Below are 16,669 nucleotides of genomic sequence, written 5' to 3' on the forward strand. Positions count from 1 at the left end.
GCTGCTCCCCAGCCTAAGGTGGCAAGACTAAAGAGGGTCAAGGTAATAGATTAATAGACATCTGGACCTTGGAAATGGACTGCATGAGATCTATCTGCAGCAGGAACCCATAGTGATTGCGTAAGCTCAAAGCCCCGACCCAGCATTCTATACCAGAACAAGGAAAAAAAGCACAGACCCGACAATGAGCTGAGAACAGTAAGCCAAGGGAACAAACCTGTGGCCATGATCTCTATATCAGCAGGGCCGGCTTTAGGAAGTGTGGGGCCCAATTCGAACAGTTTTGGCGGGGCTCCACCTCCCAGGATTTTTTGTTGAGCCAAAAAAAAACCCCACACCATACCAAACCACACCACCTACACAAGAAACCACCACAACACACAAATATCACATCAGAAGTATATCTGACCAAAATATATATCAATATAGTTGAACATGTCCAAAAAAATGCTATCCTTTATTACGCAAAATTTTACACAAAATTAAATCAGTTGCCTTAAGTGTAGGTCAAATATTTTCAATTGCAAACTATCCAATCTTTTCAATAAAGTTTAAAGTTTGATTTTTAAAAAGTTACCAGAGAGCAATACAGTTTTCTGTTACATTGATTTACTTTTTCAATAGCAAAAATGGATTCTTTGTTAAGAAAACTCTACACCACCAGAAATAAAACCTGTTTCCATCTTTGGTGACTTTCAGTTAGATGTGACTCACTATCCTCTGCTTAGTGTTCAAGTTATGGTAGACCCTAAACCAGGTCATATTAAGTTAAGGTCTTTTACCTTTTAATCATACAATATGGATAACAACATTTCATTCTCCCAGCTCCAAGTCTTAAGTGAATTTCAACCCAAAAGAGCCGAAATTGATCACCTTGACACAGCAAGTGTGTCTACTGATCTCTGTGGCAAAGTATATATGTCTATATAAATAAGGTCTGCTTGTGAAGCCTTTTCCTACAGTTGATTAACAGATAGCAGTAGATAGCTCATTCAGACCACTGGCTGATAATAGTCACCCTGACCAGTCATTAACCATAGTCATGGACTCACCCTACTCTCCATTGTTTCAATGATTCTTTGATGACCTGTGACAAAAAAAGGAGGGTGGAAAGGGAAACTGAAGGGAGATACCTCTCTAAATTCACCAAAGAGCAGTATTGCCAACCCAAAAATCACAAGGAATGCCTACACAAAGTTATGAGAATGGTCTACAAATCATAAGATTTTATTAAAAATAAAACATGTTGGATCTTTATTGGCCTTTTGTTTCTTGAGTATTTATGGTTCATGTTTTAAAGCTTTCCTCCTTAGCTGTAAGGCCCAGAAGTATACAGAACTTTTTTTAAATGAAAGCTGAGATTCCTACATAATTTACAACCCATCCTGGACAATGATCCCTCACTTTCACAGGCCTTGGGAGGCAGGTGTGAAAGTAGAAAGAATTATAATGTAAGAGAAAGATTAATTGTGCTGTAATAATTGAATAAGCTGAAGGAATACTGTTTGTCTCTGAACAGGAAGAAGAAAAGTATGTTAATGTTGTTTGTAGGTATGCAGATCAATGTGCTAGCCAGAGTTAATAGGAAAAGGAACATTAGGTGTTAGGGAGAAAGCAACTGAGAACCAAGTAGATATGGACAGGAGGTTGCTGTGTGCTTGATGTGGAAATGAAGATACTTGACTAAGTCTCACACTAATCATGTGAGGTTTTGCCCCTCCTTTTAATCCTGTTAACTTGACTTTTTTTGACTGTATAAATCAAGGGGTTTGAACCTTGTATGGTACTTACATTTTCTGGATGCATTTTAGCAGAGCTTTGCTGAATAAACAGAGCGGTCTGACAAATCTGTGAGTCCTGTCTGACTTTGACACAGGCCAGTTCTTGCCCACAGGCAACCCGCTAACCTGAAGCATATTGTCACCAGCAACTACACACCTCACCATAAGAACTCTAACTCAGGAACCAATCCATGCAACAAACCTTGGTGCTATCTCTGCCCTCATATATACACCAGCAACACACCATCACAGGACTTAACCAGATCAGCCATACCGTCACTGGTTCATTCTCCTGCGCATCCACTAATGTAATATATGCCATCATGTGCAAACAATGCCCCATGCTGTATACATCAGCCAAACTGGACAGTCCCTACGTAAAAGAATAAATGGACACAAATCAGATATTAGGAATGACGATATACAAAAACCTGTAGGGGAACACTTCAATCTCCCTGGACACACAATTGCAGACCTAAAGGTAGCCATCCTGCGGCAAAAAAAACTTCAGGACCAGACTTCAAAGAGAAACTGCTGAGCTACAGTTCATCTTCACGTTTGACACAATCAACTCACGATTAAACAAAGACTGTGAATAGCTAGCTAACTACAAAAGCAGCTTCTCCTCTCTTGCTATTCACACCTCCAGATCAGCTACTAGAAGTGGGCCTCATCCTCCCTGATTGGATCTACCTCATCATCTCTAGCCTGATTCTGGCCTGCATATTTATACCTGCTTCTGGAAATTTCTACTACATGCATGTGACGAAGTGGGTCTTTGCCCACGAAAGCTTATGCTCCAACATTTCTGTTAGTCTATAAGGTGCCACAGGACTCCTCGCCGCTTTAACAAATGTTTTGAAACTCCATGGTAAAACAATGGAGGAATTCTTGTGAGCCCATGCTTTGCCTGAATAAATAAAAAAAGAAAAAAAAATATCTTCTCCACTAAACATCCTAATGAGATACTGCAAATGGTGAACTGAATTCAACAGCTCCTGATATGAACAGGTATCGACCTAGTTTTTCATATTTGAGATGGGTTACCAGGAATCATACATGACAATATGAAATCTTTCCACTCTCAAGTCAGCATATTCACAAAGCACCTATAATTTTGATCCATGCATTTATTGGATACTGAAAGAGAAAGGAGGGGAATTAGTTTAAATGTTCAAATTTAAAAAGCCTGAAGGAATTAGGACTGGGCTCCTACATCTCACGTTCAGAACTGACTAGGACACTTATGACCAGATTTTAAAAGGCGTGTAAAGATCAGATAGATATCTTTGAAGATCAGAGTTGGCAACTGTCTCTTTAGGAGCTTAATTACCTTTGAAAATCTGAGCTTAGATTTCCAAGTCCAATTTTCAAAAATGACTTTAGTCACTCAAGTGCTTTTGAAAATTTTAACTGGGGGCCTAAAGAGACAAAAATAGACAAAAGGCAGGAGATATGGTATTCCTTTTAAAAATGTGACAACTATTTTAAACTAAATTTGATATTATTTTTCTCCCTGGGGCAACTGACCCCTCCAGCCCCCTCCCTATTCCACTGCCCCTCCCCCCTGCAGATCTATCATCTTATGCATGTGCAAGATCTGTGAGAGCCGCCCCATGAATCTGCAGTTAGTGTCTGTAGCGCCTGCTTCTGGGTGGTGTCTCAATGCAGCCACATTCACCTCCAAACAGGGGGCTTCCCAAAGCAGGCCCTTGCTGCTGACCCCCAAGGCATCTACAGGTCCAGTCTCCTTTCAATGGGCTCACTTCCCAGGGCTCATTGATCTTGGATCTGGCTTCCATCCCCTCTCCAACCTTTGCAACTGCCCAGAGGTGCTCACCTTCCTCCTTATACATTCCCACCTCGTTCACCCTTCAGGGACAGTCTCTGCCTCACTAGTCCTAGGGACTATTCTACCAAGACGTAATACAAAGTTTCCATGTAAAAGGGCTCACAACAAAGCTAAAAACTTCAGTGAGAGAATGAGTAATACAGAGACATGTCTAAATCTGCTGAAGGAGATACCTCTGCCTGCCTCCACTCCTCTCCCCCAGAGTCTACAGCCCCACTGCGAAGCAGGGGAGTGGAAGGAAAGAGGCTGAGGCCCATCAACGGGACCGAAGCAGTCATGAGCAAGCCTTGCCCGGGAGCCATTGTCCATTGCTGGTGCAGTGTTGCTTCAGGCACACTGAAATGCAGTCACCTCTAGGGTAGGCTGGACAGCTGTTTAACACCTGCAGAAGGTTTCAGGCGGGGGGGGGGGGAGAGAGGAGGCAGTGCGGGCTGCCTTCCTGCAGAGCCCCCATCAGAACTACTGTGCCCTCCTGGCTTAGGAAAAGAATAAACAGGATGATTGGAAATTAACCCACTCAATGTCACGTCCCCTATGCAGGGAATGAATCATCTACATTAGGCCCCCACTGGAGTATCATGTCCAGTTCTGGGTGCCACATTTCAGGAAATGTGGAGAAACTGGAGAAAGTCCAGAGAAGATCAACACAAACGATGAAAGGTCTCGAGAACATGAGATATGAGGCAAGGCTGAAGAAATTGGCCTTGTTTACCTTGGAAAAGAGAAGACCGAAAAGGGACATGAGAGCAGCTTTCAAGTATCTAAAAGAGTATCATAAGGAGGAAGAAAAAATGTTCTGCTTGGCCTCTGAGGTTAGGATGAAAAGCAATGGGCTTATATTGCAGCAAGGGAGGTTTAGGCTGGACATTAGGAAAAAAATTCCTGCCTGTCAGGGTGGTTAAACACTGGAATAAATTGCCTAGTGAGATTGTGGAATCTCCACCACTGGAGATATTTATGACCAGGTTAGACAGACACCTGTCAGGGATGAGCTAGGGCAACTCAACTTTGGAAGCCCCAGGGGCCACACTGATACTTACAGAACATGCTGAGGGCCTCAACTTAAGTGTGGTTGCATATGCAAACAAATGTATGCAAATAGCTTCTCTCACACTGACAGGCATGAATACAAAGATTAAGGCAAGACTACATAACACACAGGCCCCATTTAAGTCAATTCTGCTGATATTAAGAAAATGCAGTATTTACCTGATTTCTAACCATGTGACAGCACTTTTTCTGAGCAATGACAGTCCAAGAAATTAACTACTAAAATGCATATCAACAGAAGATCTTTACACTGACTACTGTTTTGTTTTGGCTCCCACTCCCCGGCCACATGTTGATCCCCACATGAACCCAAACTTCACCGCAGGGCACAAACAAACTGGCCGTGGGCAGCATACAAAGTTATTAATAAATATTTTATAAACTTTTACCTTTTCTCTCCGCTGCCATGTCTCCTCTCCTTGCTCCATTATCTCCCCTAGTGCCTGCTGCCCCCCAACTCCTCACCCTCCTCTGCTGTCCTGACTCCTGCTCTTTTCACTGCCCTCAGCCCTCCTGCCACCTGCCCCCCTCCACCAGCCCTTCTCTCCCTCCTGTGACCACTCCTCCAGTAGCCCCACTCTGATCATGTGAGCTACCCCTCTTCTAACACCTCCCTCTACACACCTGTCCTGCCTCTCTCCTCTGGTGCTGGTCCCTCCCCTGCAGGTGTCTGCCCTTCTGCTTCACCCCAGAATCCCTTGGCACCTGCACCTTCCCTTAGCCTTGCACCCTCCTCATACCTCCCCCTTCCCTTACTGCCCCTGCCCCCTTTGCCCTCTTCTTCCCTGATGCCTACCCCCTCACCACTCTCTGCCCCAATCACCTCCTGTCTTTCTGTGCCCTCACACATGACTTGCTCCATCCACACCTTTCTCATGCCCACCCCTTCTTTCAAGCCTTCTCCCTATACCTCCCCCTCCCACTCTAGCCCCCAAGGCCCTTCCCCTCTCCTCTCCCAGCATCACCCTGTCCCCCCTCCCACTGACACCTCCCCTCCTGCCCTTTCCCTCATTGTCTGCACTTGGCGCCCTGCCATTTGACTCTCCTCCACCGTGTCTCGTGCCTTCCCCTTTCTTCTTCCTCCTCCTCCCCCTCAATCCCCTCCTTCTCTGCCCAAGCCCCTTTCCTACCTTCTGCCTTCCACTTTGTGGTGCTGGAATCTGCACTCAGGCCCCGGAGTCCAAACCCGGAGCTAGGCCACGCCCTGCAACGTGGCTCCCAGGAGCTTTAAAATCTCGGGCCATGACATCATGTCACGCCCGGGCGTCCTCCCTGCCCACCTGCAACGCTGCTCATGGTAGCAGCAGACGGCAAGGGGGAGCCACGCTGAGAGCCGCTCACGGCAGGGACGGTCCAGGGCAGAGAGTGAATGCTCTGGGGGCAGGGTGGGAGGATGCATGGGAGAGGTAGCGGGGGGGGGGGGGGGTCCGGAGCCCGCTCCAGGCAGAGCCGGGGGAGAGACCCAGCTTCACATATTGCTGGAGCAGGGCCCTGGCTCTGAATAGTAACTCGCCGGCACACTTCCGGGTTCCGGGGCATGGGGCCTCCTTAGGCGCGGGGACGGATTCAGCCCAATTGGCCTAAGGCCAGCCCTGTAAACCAGAGCAACAGAAAGGATCCTCAAAAGGTAGCTCAGCTCTGTAAAGGACTGGGAAGAGACGCTTTGAAGAGCTAAGGCACTTTGACTGTTTGGGACATTTTAGTTGGAGTTTCGCCACTCTGAAGAGGTTAACTTTGTTTAGCAGCTGGCCAGAGGACTAAGTCATAGTGCCTGCACAGGCTGCTGTCTGGAAAACTGATTAGAGCAAATTCAGAAAGGAAAACTGAGGCAGGGGTGGTCAGCCACACTGTACTCAACTAATGATGGAGCGAGAGCATAAAGGGGGCAGGTACGCCCCATGAGAGATTCCTTGCAGTAAATTGTTTTAAAATTCAGACATTTAGATAGAAAATTATGGTAATAAGCTTGTATACAACATTGGCACAAAAATATTAAAAGTCATTTGTTCTAAATTTCATAAAAAAACAAGAAAATGTTTTAAAAGATAAACAGTTAAAGACTAAAACTATTTACTGTCAAGATTATTGAAGGACAAACACTGGAAAACAGCACACAGCCAAAACAACCAAGTATTTACCAAGTATCCTCTAGAGAAGGGGAGGAGTACAAGTCAACCTGCAAGGTGCTGGAGCTACAATCCATTCACCCAAAACTGAATTATCCAGAAACTATGTCTCTCACAAACTGCCTGGTTTTAATCTCTGGTTGCAGCACAAACAAAATTAATCCTCCTATGGCTTTGTTGCCTTTTTGTATCATCTCCACAAATTGCACTCTCTTTTCTCTCAAATTTAACAAAATAATAAAGAGAAAAACACATAGGTACCTTTGACCAGTTGATTCTCTTCATAGACACCTCAGGTTTATACTTTTTCTTTTCCTTCATTCCATAAGGCAGTGATGCAGGAGCTCCTGGAGGAGGAGGAGGTATGCCCCCGAGAGGTGGTGGTAGTGGAGGTCCACCAAACAGAGGCGGTGGTGGAGGTACACTTCCTCCAGGCAGAGGAGGTGGAGGTGGGGGTATGAGTCCAGAGTGTAAGGGAAGTGATGGAGCCACACAACCTGGAAGAGGTGGTGGTGGTGGCGGGAGCGGTGGGGGAGGAGGAGCCCCTGATGTAGGCTGACCAGTTGTAAGTAGTGGACCCTGAAATTTAAACAGGATGAGGTAATTTTTTTTTTAAGTGTGGAAAAAAAAACCCCTTTCTTAAATAACTTAAATGGACCAGGCTATTTCTATGTCAGAGCTGTCTCTTACTTCAGGATAACCAGCACAGCATTTCTCAGTATATACAAGTACTCAGAAAAACATTTTTAAACCATACCATGTATTTATGACAAGTCATTTTTACAGTTCTTACATTAAAATGTAAATATTTCCCAGCCCTAGAAGTACCTATGATTACCATCCCCCCCTCCCCCCATACTTTGCAGGATTTCACATGAATCTGTTCCAGATGACATTAATCGGCTTTTGCTAGATCAACAAAAATGCTAGGTTATCTACTTTAATTAGTAGTTGCTGCATAATACCCCACTACACATTGGTTGCAGTAGAATAGCGCTTGTAGCTTATACGTAAACAAATTGCTTAGTTTTCACTATTACCATGATCACATAAATATTTCCTTCATAAAAGTCGGATAATCAGGACATTCCAAAGGTCACAAATAAAAATCAACATTAATGCTTACTGTACATATTACAAACACTATCCAGGTGGGGGAAATTTTCAAAGAAAAAGGACACTAAGGCACCACACTTCCATTTAAAACATGCCACTTAATCCAACACCTCTGTTAGGCAAGTGATTTCTTTTTCTATTTTGCATTTGTCCAGGAACAAATATCAAGTCAGAGTGTCAGGCTTAGAATTCAGAAACACAATTAACAGACCAACCACTATTCCCCAAATTTTCAATAGTGTTATTTAAATTTTAATATACTGAGCGGGTTTTTTTTATAATTTTCTTTGGACTCTGGATCTTACCTATACTTTGACCAAGAAACTTTGATCTTGAGAAAAAAAACTACGACATGAACTACCCCTGCTACCAACTTATGCACCGGGCTCTGGGTCCTGGAGTCTTGTAATGGTAAGTGACCCAACAGCACTAATTTATGTACTAGAAATTAACCTCTCTTTTTATTACAGAAAGAATAGGTTATCCTGGCAACTTTTGCATAAAAGATTCTTAGTCTCTGAGTTACAAAGGACAATTTACACATCTTTTTGCTACAATATGTTCATATGTTCCACAATAATGTACAAGTTTGTACTATTTTTGTTTACTGCATGACTTGATTTGTAGTGCTTTAAGAATGCCTCTTCCATTAGCATTTATTTTGAAAATTTTACCAAAAATTTAAAGAACCTATGTAACAGAGCCGGGCAAGATGTAGCCCAGGGGCCAGATCTGGGCCACTTAATACTTTGATCCAATCCTTGCATCTGGCCTCTTTCTAATTTCCAGGTGAAGTCTTGGGCAGCAGGATCCTATTTAAATGGCTCACAGCTCATGGTCTCTGCGCTACCCTGGCAGGGGCCAGAGCCATGAGTCTTTTACATAGCTGCAACAACCCTGGGCAACTGACAGTCTACACAGTAGCGGCAGGGCTGGGAGCCACAAACCCTCTGCTATGTATTTAATTCAAAGCTTCTGGCTCCAGACAACTCTGGGTGGAGGCTAATCCCCAGACTGCCCTTTCAGGGGAGAAGCAGTGGAGCCAGCTAGTGGCCCCATAGCAAAATTCATTAAGTGGCCCTCCTGCAAAAATTATTGCCCACCTCTGCTATATAATAAGCTCCTGTAACTGTGTCACTCTGAAACTTAAGGTGATTGTAGTGAAGTGATGAAAAAGGCACAAAGCACCGTTGAGACTTTTTTGTCTGAAATATATCACTAACTTGAGTCCTCACCAGAATTCAGTCTGTTGCCATCCAACTTAACTTCCCAGACTTTTTCTGTTAATTTACTCACTTACAATTTAAGAAACAAGACCCTGAGCATGCAAACACTATGATCCATTTTTTTGTTATTATTCAAAACAAAAGAATGGCATGAAAATGCTTACTATAATTAACTTTTATGTAAGGCTTTTAGCACTACCATGTACCTATAAAGTGTCATGTAGGTTTCAAACGCTGTAACTCACTCTCTCAGCTCACTTAAACACTAGAGAGAGTGACATCATAGTACGGTAGTAAAAGTAGTATTTTGAGAGAGGTTCAGAAGCACCATGAACTGCAGTAAGATCCTAGAAAAGAAGTTTTTCTGCCTAATGTGAGAAAAGGTCTCTGAAGAAACTTCAGTACTAAGTTGAGAAGGATCAAGTATAATTGTAAAGGAAGATGGTACTCTGACTGTAATTAGGTGGACTCTAATGGAGTTATTAAAGTTTCTAGTGTAACAAGTAGTTGGATAATCTTCAGTATTGAGGTTTGGACCATGCTGGGCCAGAGAAACTCTTCTATTTAGACAACAATGCTCATTTAGCAAATGCTGTCCTGCTCAGAACAGGTCTGTCAACAAAATTTTTCTAAGCCACCACTGACTACCGAAAATAACCAGGCTCTCTATCAAATTATTTATTCCCTTCTTACAAGTTGAGGTTGGCACAGATTTCATGCATGGCCCAATCAGACACTGCCATTAAAAAAAACTCATTTCACACACACGATACATTGGTATCTATTTAGGGTGGAATCTACAGTGATGCATATTACTGGAAGAACCACCTCCTTATGGCTAACCAAACAGTGTTAGCCATCACCCAAACAATGTTTCCATTTATTTGGGTGCTAATATGGCTGCTGTGCATTTAAGTTCCCTCTAAGTTGCACAGCTGCATGACCATACAGCTATTTTCTGAGCCCCACGCAGAGGCTCAAAACTCCACAAGCAAGCAGGGAGCTCAGCTGATTGGTGGGGGACAGGGCATTGCTAGATAGCACCTAAATGCTGCCACATGCTAAACTGAAGCGCTCCCAGAGCAAATAAGCAGATGAGATAAATAGGCAAGATAAGGATAAAATAAGTGTCTGGAGAAGAGAGGGGGGAGGAGAGGTAGTAATTAATTAGCTTAGGGGCATGTCAGAGGAGAGGGGAGTTTGGAGAGTCCCATCTGCCTGAGAGGGAGAGGAAGACAGAGGAAGAAACCGAGTAGTCTCTTCAACCCTCACGGGCTAGGAAGGGGAAGACTACAGCCGGTCACTCTTTTTTTTTTTTTTAAACATGCTCACCTCTTTTTTTTTCCCTCCCACCTATCACATGTACAGCCGGTCCCCAACTTACAAACGCATCAACGTATGTGGTAGAGTTCTGACTCTTATTACTCAAAATTAGCAAATAATAGGTGTGATGCTAGTTTTGTAGGCTGAAATCTCATCTGCAAGCTCTTTGACCTATGTATCTGTCTACAAACCCTGAACCCATGTGTTAATTTGTTCTGGGGCTTCTATTTTTCCTCAAGTGGAAAAAGTCTAATTCCCTACCTTTGTACAGCATCTCTGTAGTCACTAACAGTACCTCTCAGCAACTAGACACAGGTGCCTTATTTTAATATATTGTCTTTTACACATATGAACTGCTTAAAATATGCATGTGTGTATATGCGCGCACTTGTGCGTGTTTAATTTTATTGCGGGTGCACATCCACACATTACCTAAATATTGGTGTTGCATGTAAGAAATTTTAACCCGCCAAAAGAAACTTCAACCTGCCCAATGACAGAAAATGTTAGAGGGAACAGTGCTATGCATGTGAAGGAACAGTAGAATTATAATTTTCATGCATAAGTAGGAGTAGCATTATATTTTGCTTTTTGTTATCTGTTATCCTTCATTGAATCCAGAAGAAAAAAATATCACAAAGGACATACCAGAAGTCCTGAGCAATTCCTGCCCAGCTGCTTGGAACCAATTCTAATATTAGTATTCCCAAAGTGTAATTATCTTAATTGTGAAATTATTCAGACGTTTATTGAAGTCTAAACTAATTTTGTTTCATCAGCTATCAATAAGTTTGGAACAATTCAGTTTTCTTTTTTCATCATTTCAATGGATAAGTTTCTTTCAATTTTATTTACATTTTCAGAGTTGTACAAAATCATTTTCATCGTTGTGTTCCCTCCCTTTAATTTACCACAATAGGCGGGGGGGGGGGGGCGGGGGGAAATCAGACAATTGTTTAAAAACAAGTTTATAACCAAACACAAAAACTTGCAACGTTACACGCCAAAGTATGTAAAATAATATAATTAATATAAAACTCTAAATCCTCAAGCAGTATTTTTCTAATCTTAACCCTCAAAATTTTCTTAGTCATTTATGGAAATATTTGTCATCATTATATGTATATAGCAAAATCTACATTTACTAATATTTACCAGTAAAAACCTAGTCATTCTAAATCTAACTACACAGTATAATATGTTTGTGTAACTGTTCTAGAAAAATCAAGCACTAAAATATTACAACATAGAGCCTAGCATCAGATTTAGGCCCTTCAGAGTAGGCTCCGCCCCTTTCTTGAGTGCTTATGTTGCTTAACAGCAGTAGCTCTGGCTGATTATACAGCAGAGCTTATGAGTTCCAAAAAGGAAGTCCTATGTAACCTACACAGAGTGAAAGAAGAGTTGCAATGAGGGGCTTCAAATGTAGAATCAATATAAAAGCAGAGGGAAAAGGGATTGGCATTGTTTTGGTTCTGAGAGAGAAAACCTGAAGGGAGTGGGGAAGAGTGACATTTCAGAGAATTTAGTTTCCATATAAAATATACATGTGTTTGTTTGCACCTAAGGTTTACTTATATAGAAGTGTCTGAATTGATTTTGCCACATGTATATGTAATGTCATGTGATTAGGAGTGACTTTCATTAACTCTACACACATCACTCAACATGAATTCCAAGTTATTTCAACAAAAATCACTATGCAGCTCTTGTTTAAGTTTTATGAATGCCAAATGATACTCTGTATAAATAATGGAAGAAAAAGCTAAAATGGTCAGGTAAAAAAAATGAACACAATGTTTTTTGCCCTATAATGTGCCTCCTGAGGGAAAAGAAAGTGATATATGCTCATAAAATATATTAAGGAGGAATTCTGATTCCAATACTGAGTAGTAACAAATCTCCACATTTTTTCCTTTTTCAACTTGAGGATTACAAATCCACACATGGAAGAGCTGACAGGAATTGTTTTTCAACCTGCATTATTGGTAAGCTATACTAGGTAGTTCCATTTGCTAATTTTCTGTAGTTTGAAAACCTTATGAAAAATGATTAATAAATTAAAAATGTCATAGACTCACAGAGTTGGAAGTGAGGTCATGGGAGTCCAATCCCCTCTAAAAGCAGGACCAATCCCTACTAAACCATGCCAGCCAGGGCTGTGTCAATCCGGGACTTGAAAACCTCTAGGAATGGAGATTCTAACACCTCCCTGGGTAACCCATTCCAGTATTTCACCACCCTCCTGGTGAAATAATTTTTCCTGATATCCTCCCACTTAACTTCTCATTTTGTCATCTATCCCCAATAAGAACAGCTTCTCTCCATCCTCTTTGGGACCCTCTCTTCAAGTAGTTAAAGGCAGCTTTCAAATCCTGCCTCATTCTGCTCTTATTTAGTCTATAGATGCCCAAATCCCTCAGCCTCTCCTCCTGTCATGTGCTCCAGCCCCCTTATCATTTTTGTAGCCCTCTGCTAGAAATCTCCCCAATGCATCCACATCCTTTAATGGGGGCTCCAGAAGTAGACACAGTACTCCAGATGTAGCCTCACAAATGCCAAATAAAGGGGAATAATTACTTCCCTAGGTTTGCTGGGAATGCTCCTCCTAATGCATCCAAATACACCATATAGCCTTCCTGTTTATAAGGCACATTCTTGACTCAGCTCCAGCTTCTCATCCACTGAAATCCCCAGGTTCTTTTCTGCAGTACTGCAGCTTAGCCAGTCAGTCCCCAGCCTGCAGTAGTACTTGGGACTACAACACTTGTCCTTGTTGAACCTCAGCAGATTTCTTTTGGCCCAATCCTCCAATTTATCTAGGTCACTCTGGACCCTATCCCTACCTTCCAACATATTTACTTCGCCCCCTAGTTTAGTGTCATCTGCAAACTTTCTGAGGGTGCAATCCATCCCCTCTTCCAGGTCATTAGTAAAGATGTTGAACAAAACCAGTCCTAGAATGGACCCTTGGGGCACTCCACTTGATCACTTGGTCACTTGTAGGTTTAAACAAATGTGAATGGTGGATTCTCTGTAATTTGAAGTCTTCAAATCATGACTTGAAGATTGTGGTAAGTCAGACAGTGGTTGTGCATCTATTACAAGAGTAGATAGAAGATATTTCATCGGCTGCAACATATGGAGGTCAGACTTCATTATCACAATGGTCCCTTCTGGGCTCCACGTCTGAGTGTGTCCTACATGTTCTTGTGAAAAATACTCATAACACTATACCCTATATACTCTAGTTTTACAATCAATATGAATTTAAAAGAAATTTTTCAATTGTCATCCAACACAATGTTCTTGGTGGCAATTTTTCTTTCATTCTAACAATGTAACTACTGTGCAACTCAACGTAACATGATATAAAGTCTGTATGTCATTTAATTACCTGGGTTCGTAGCTGCTGAATTTCTGTTTCAAGCTCTTTGATTTTCTCCTCTCGTTTCTGAAGTTCAGACTGTGCCTCCTGTCGAGCTGTGAATTCTTCATCAAACTGCAATGATTACCACCATAAAATCATTCATCCATCTATGCTCACACTAAATACTATAGTCTCAGGAAGGCTTAAAGCAATAGTATGAATAAAGCAACACAAAGATTTTGTAGTTCATTATACTGCATGACTGATTGGAAAACTACAGAACACAAAACTTCAGGCCACTAAAATGTGTATAGATCCAGCTACACAGTGTAAATTGTCACTGTAAACTTGCTGAAATGCCTTCCTTCCCCCACCCTAGCAGTTTCCAAGTTATAACCTTTAGCAAGACTTTTTGAACATTTCAGTTTCCTTTGAAATTATATGAACCTGAAATACTTAAAGTAACTTGAGTAACTTCAACTTCAACTCATCACCCAAAACAGTTTTGAACTTGCTCCCTGCGAATCTTACTATTCTTCCACAATTGGGGGTGAGGAGGAAATAACACAGGTGGGGTCTCAAAGGAACATTGTGATGGGAAGCTGCAAAGGATAATCCCATGATGGATTATGGTTTGCTGATGCTGATTCCCACGTTAATTTCACATTATGTAAACTATGCCTTTTTAAATTAGTTAAACCACCCTTTGCTTGCTGTCTCCTCATCACCTGATGCTTGAGAAAAATGCTTACAAAAGCTCAACGCTTCTTAAATTACACCATTCTCAGGTGCTCATTTCTTTGCCCTGTCTTCAATCTAAATGCTTAATGTCTTTTCCATTGTTTCATTATTGGATTACAGCTCACACATGACACAAGCTGACATAGCTACAGTAACACTGTCACTTACATTTTTCTCCCTTTTTTTTTAATATAACGCTCAGTAGACTCATTGATGCCATGCATTATAGCTGCTGAAGCTGCACTATGACCACTTTCAAACTCATCCAATAATTCAACTTTCTGGCTTAAACTCATCTTTTTTTCCCTTTTCTTAACCTCTTGACCATTATCATCACTTGCTTTTGTTTTCAGTACAGTAATAAAAAAGTTAGGTGTTACTTAAGCGATTGTAATTTTTTTACTAGCCCACACTTTGAAAGCTTGTGCCAGTGCAGCACTGCTGTATCCAAAAAGTCAGAATCCAAAAAGGCCTGAAATGGAAACTTTACAGGTCCCCTTTTTAACGTGTTTTTTATCATTATTTAATGTAAGTGAATGTTAGTTTCTGATGGGACATGGAAAATAATTAACACTGCCACCAACTCTGAGAAAACAAAATTACTAAAATAACTACTAAACTACTAAAAAAAATTTAAAGAAATAAGCAACCCATGCTTCATATAGAAATTTCAAAGACAGACAATCTGCTCCTAATAATTAAAATGAAAAATAAATAATTTATAGAGGGTCTTTATTATAACGTGACATCTTTAGAAATATATTAAATCATAAAGATTAACATTTAAGAAATATTTGTTGTGAAATAGCAGTGTCAGAATATTTTTAGGACTGAAATGGAATGTTCTTCTGGCTATTTACTAGCACTGAAGTAATGTAGGCATTTGGTTGCCATTATGAAGATATGTATTGATGGCCCACAGAGTCAACAACATTAAAGGGGTCCTACTGAAACTGATTTAACTTTACATTGTATAACTGGAAAGATATGGCCTAGACACAGCCTTACAGGGGAGCAACAAATTAATCGCTAGGCTCTTTTTGCTCTCTAAAGAGAGTTAATTATGGAAAAACATGAAAAAATTATCTGAATTTAGACTAGCTCATGTTCATCTGAGACATCTATTCTCCAGAAAGAACACTGCTGAACTTAATCTAGAAAGACTAAGGGAAGGGAAACAAGAGAACATAGCTTCATCTTATCACAGTCCACCTCTCATACGAGAAATAAGACAAAAATTCCATCTTTTTCTCTTTACTAAGGAAACAATGAAGGAAGGAAATAAAACCATCTTTTGAGCTATATCAAAGTAAAGTATACATTACAATTTTCAAACAACCAATACATGCTGAACAACTCAACAGCAATCATTTTCTGTACACACTGAGATAAATAGACTTACTATCTCTCTAAAAAAGCAACTATAGGTAAAGTCTACAATACATGTGGTTTTTTTCTCCTATTAACACAAGAACGGCCATACTGGGTCACACTAAAGGTCCATCTAAATCAGTATGCCATCTTCCAACAGTGGCCAATGCTCCATGAATTTATCTATGAATTTAACCCTGTTAAAGTTCTGGTCTTCACAACATCCTCTGGCAAGGAGTTCTACAGGTTGACTGTGTGCTGTGTAAAGAAAAACTTTTATTTGTTTTAAAACTACCACCTATTCTTGTCTGAAGCTAATATACACAAGCAACTAAGAACACGAGACTTCATATATCAACTCATTTCTGTAACAGGGATTATATTATGTATATATTGATCACAACAGCAAATCAGTTTTTCCATGTAAGCTGAAAGGTGGGGAACAAGATTTAACACATTTTAATCTGAGATTTCCAATTGTCTAGATCTTAAATACTAATTTATGATCTTACCTTTTTGGAAAATTCTGCTGCTTTTTGTTCACTTTCTTCTACTTTTGCTTTGTCCACACATGAATCTAATACAATTACAAAGACAAAATTGGTTAAGGCAGTAAACACTACTAAGCAATCAACACATTTTCAAAATGCAATGAATTGCGACAGAACCAAATTTCAGAGTTTCACCTCTACATTTTTATCTTCCAGAGGTGT

At 41.0% G+C, this 16,669-nt stretch overlaps 1 protein-coding gene across 7 annotated transcripts in view; it reads right to left on the reverse strand.

Moving 5' to 3' along the window:
- The window catches only part of DIAPH2 (diaphanous related formin 2), an 801,414-nt gene that overhangs the window by 577,358 nt on the left and 207,387 nt on the right, over nt 1-16,669 (reverse strand). For all 7 annotated transcript variants that reach the window (XM_075896759.1, XM_075896757.1, XM_075896756.1 and 4 more), the window contains 3 exons: nt 16,469-16,533; nt 13,872-13,976; nt 7,071-7,388 (listed from right to left, as the gene is read on the reverse strand). In XM_075896759.1, the coding sequence (XP_075752874.1) occupies nt 7,071-7,388; nt 13,872-13,976; nt 16,469-16,533 (488 nt within the window). The remainder of the gene's footprint in view (nt 1-7,070; nt 7,389-13,871; nt 13,977-16,468; nt 16,534-16,669) is intronic.

The sequence above is a fragment of the Pelodiscus sinensis genome, chromosome 13, assembly GCF_049634645.1.
Source record: "Pelodiscus sinensis isolate JC-2024 chromosome 13, ASM4963464v1, whole genome shotgun sequence".
Lineage (NCBI taxonomy): Eukaryota > Metazoa > Chordata > Testudines > Trionychidae > Pelodiscus > Pelodiscus sinensis.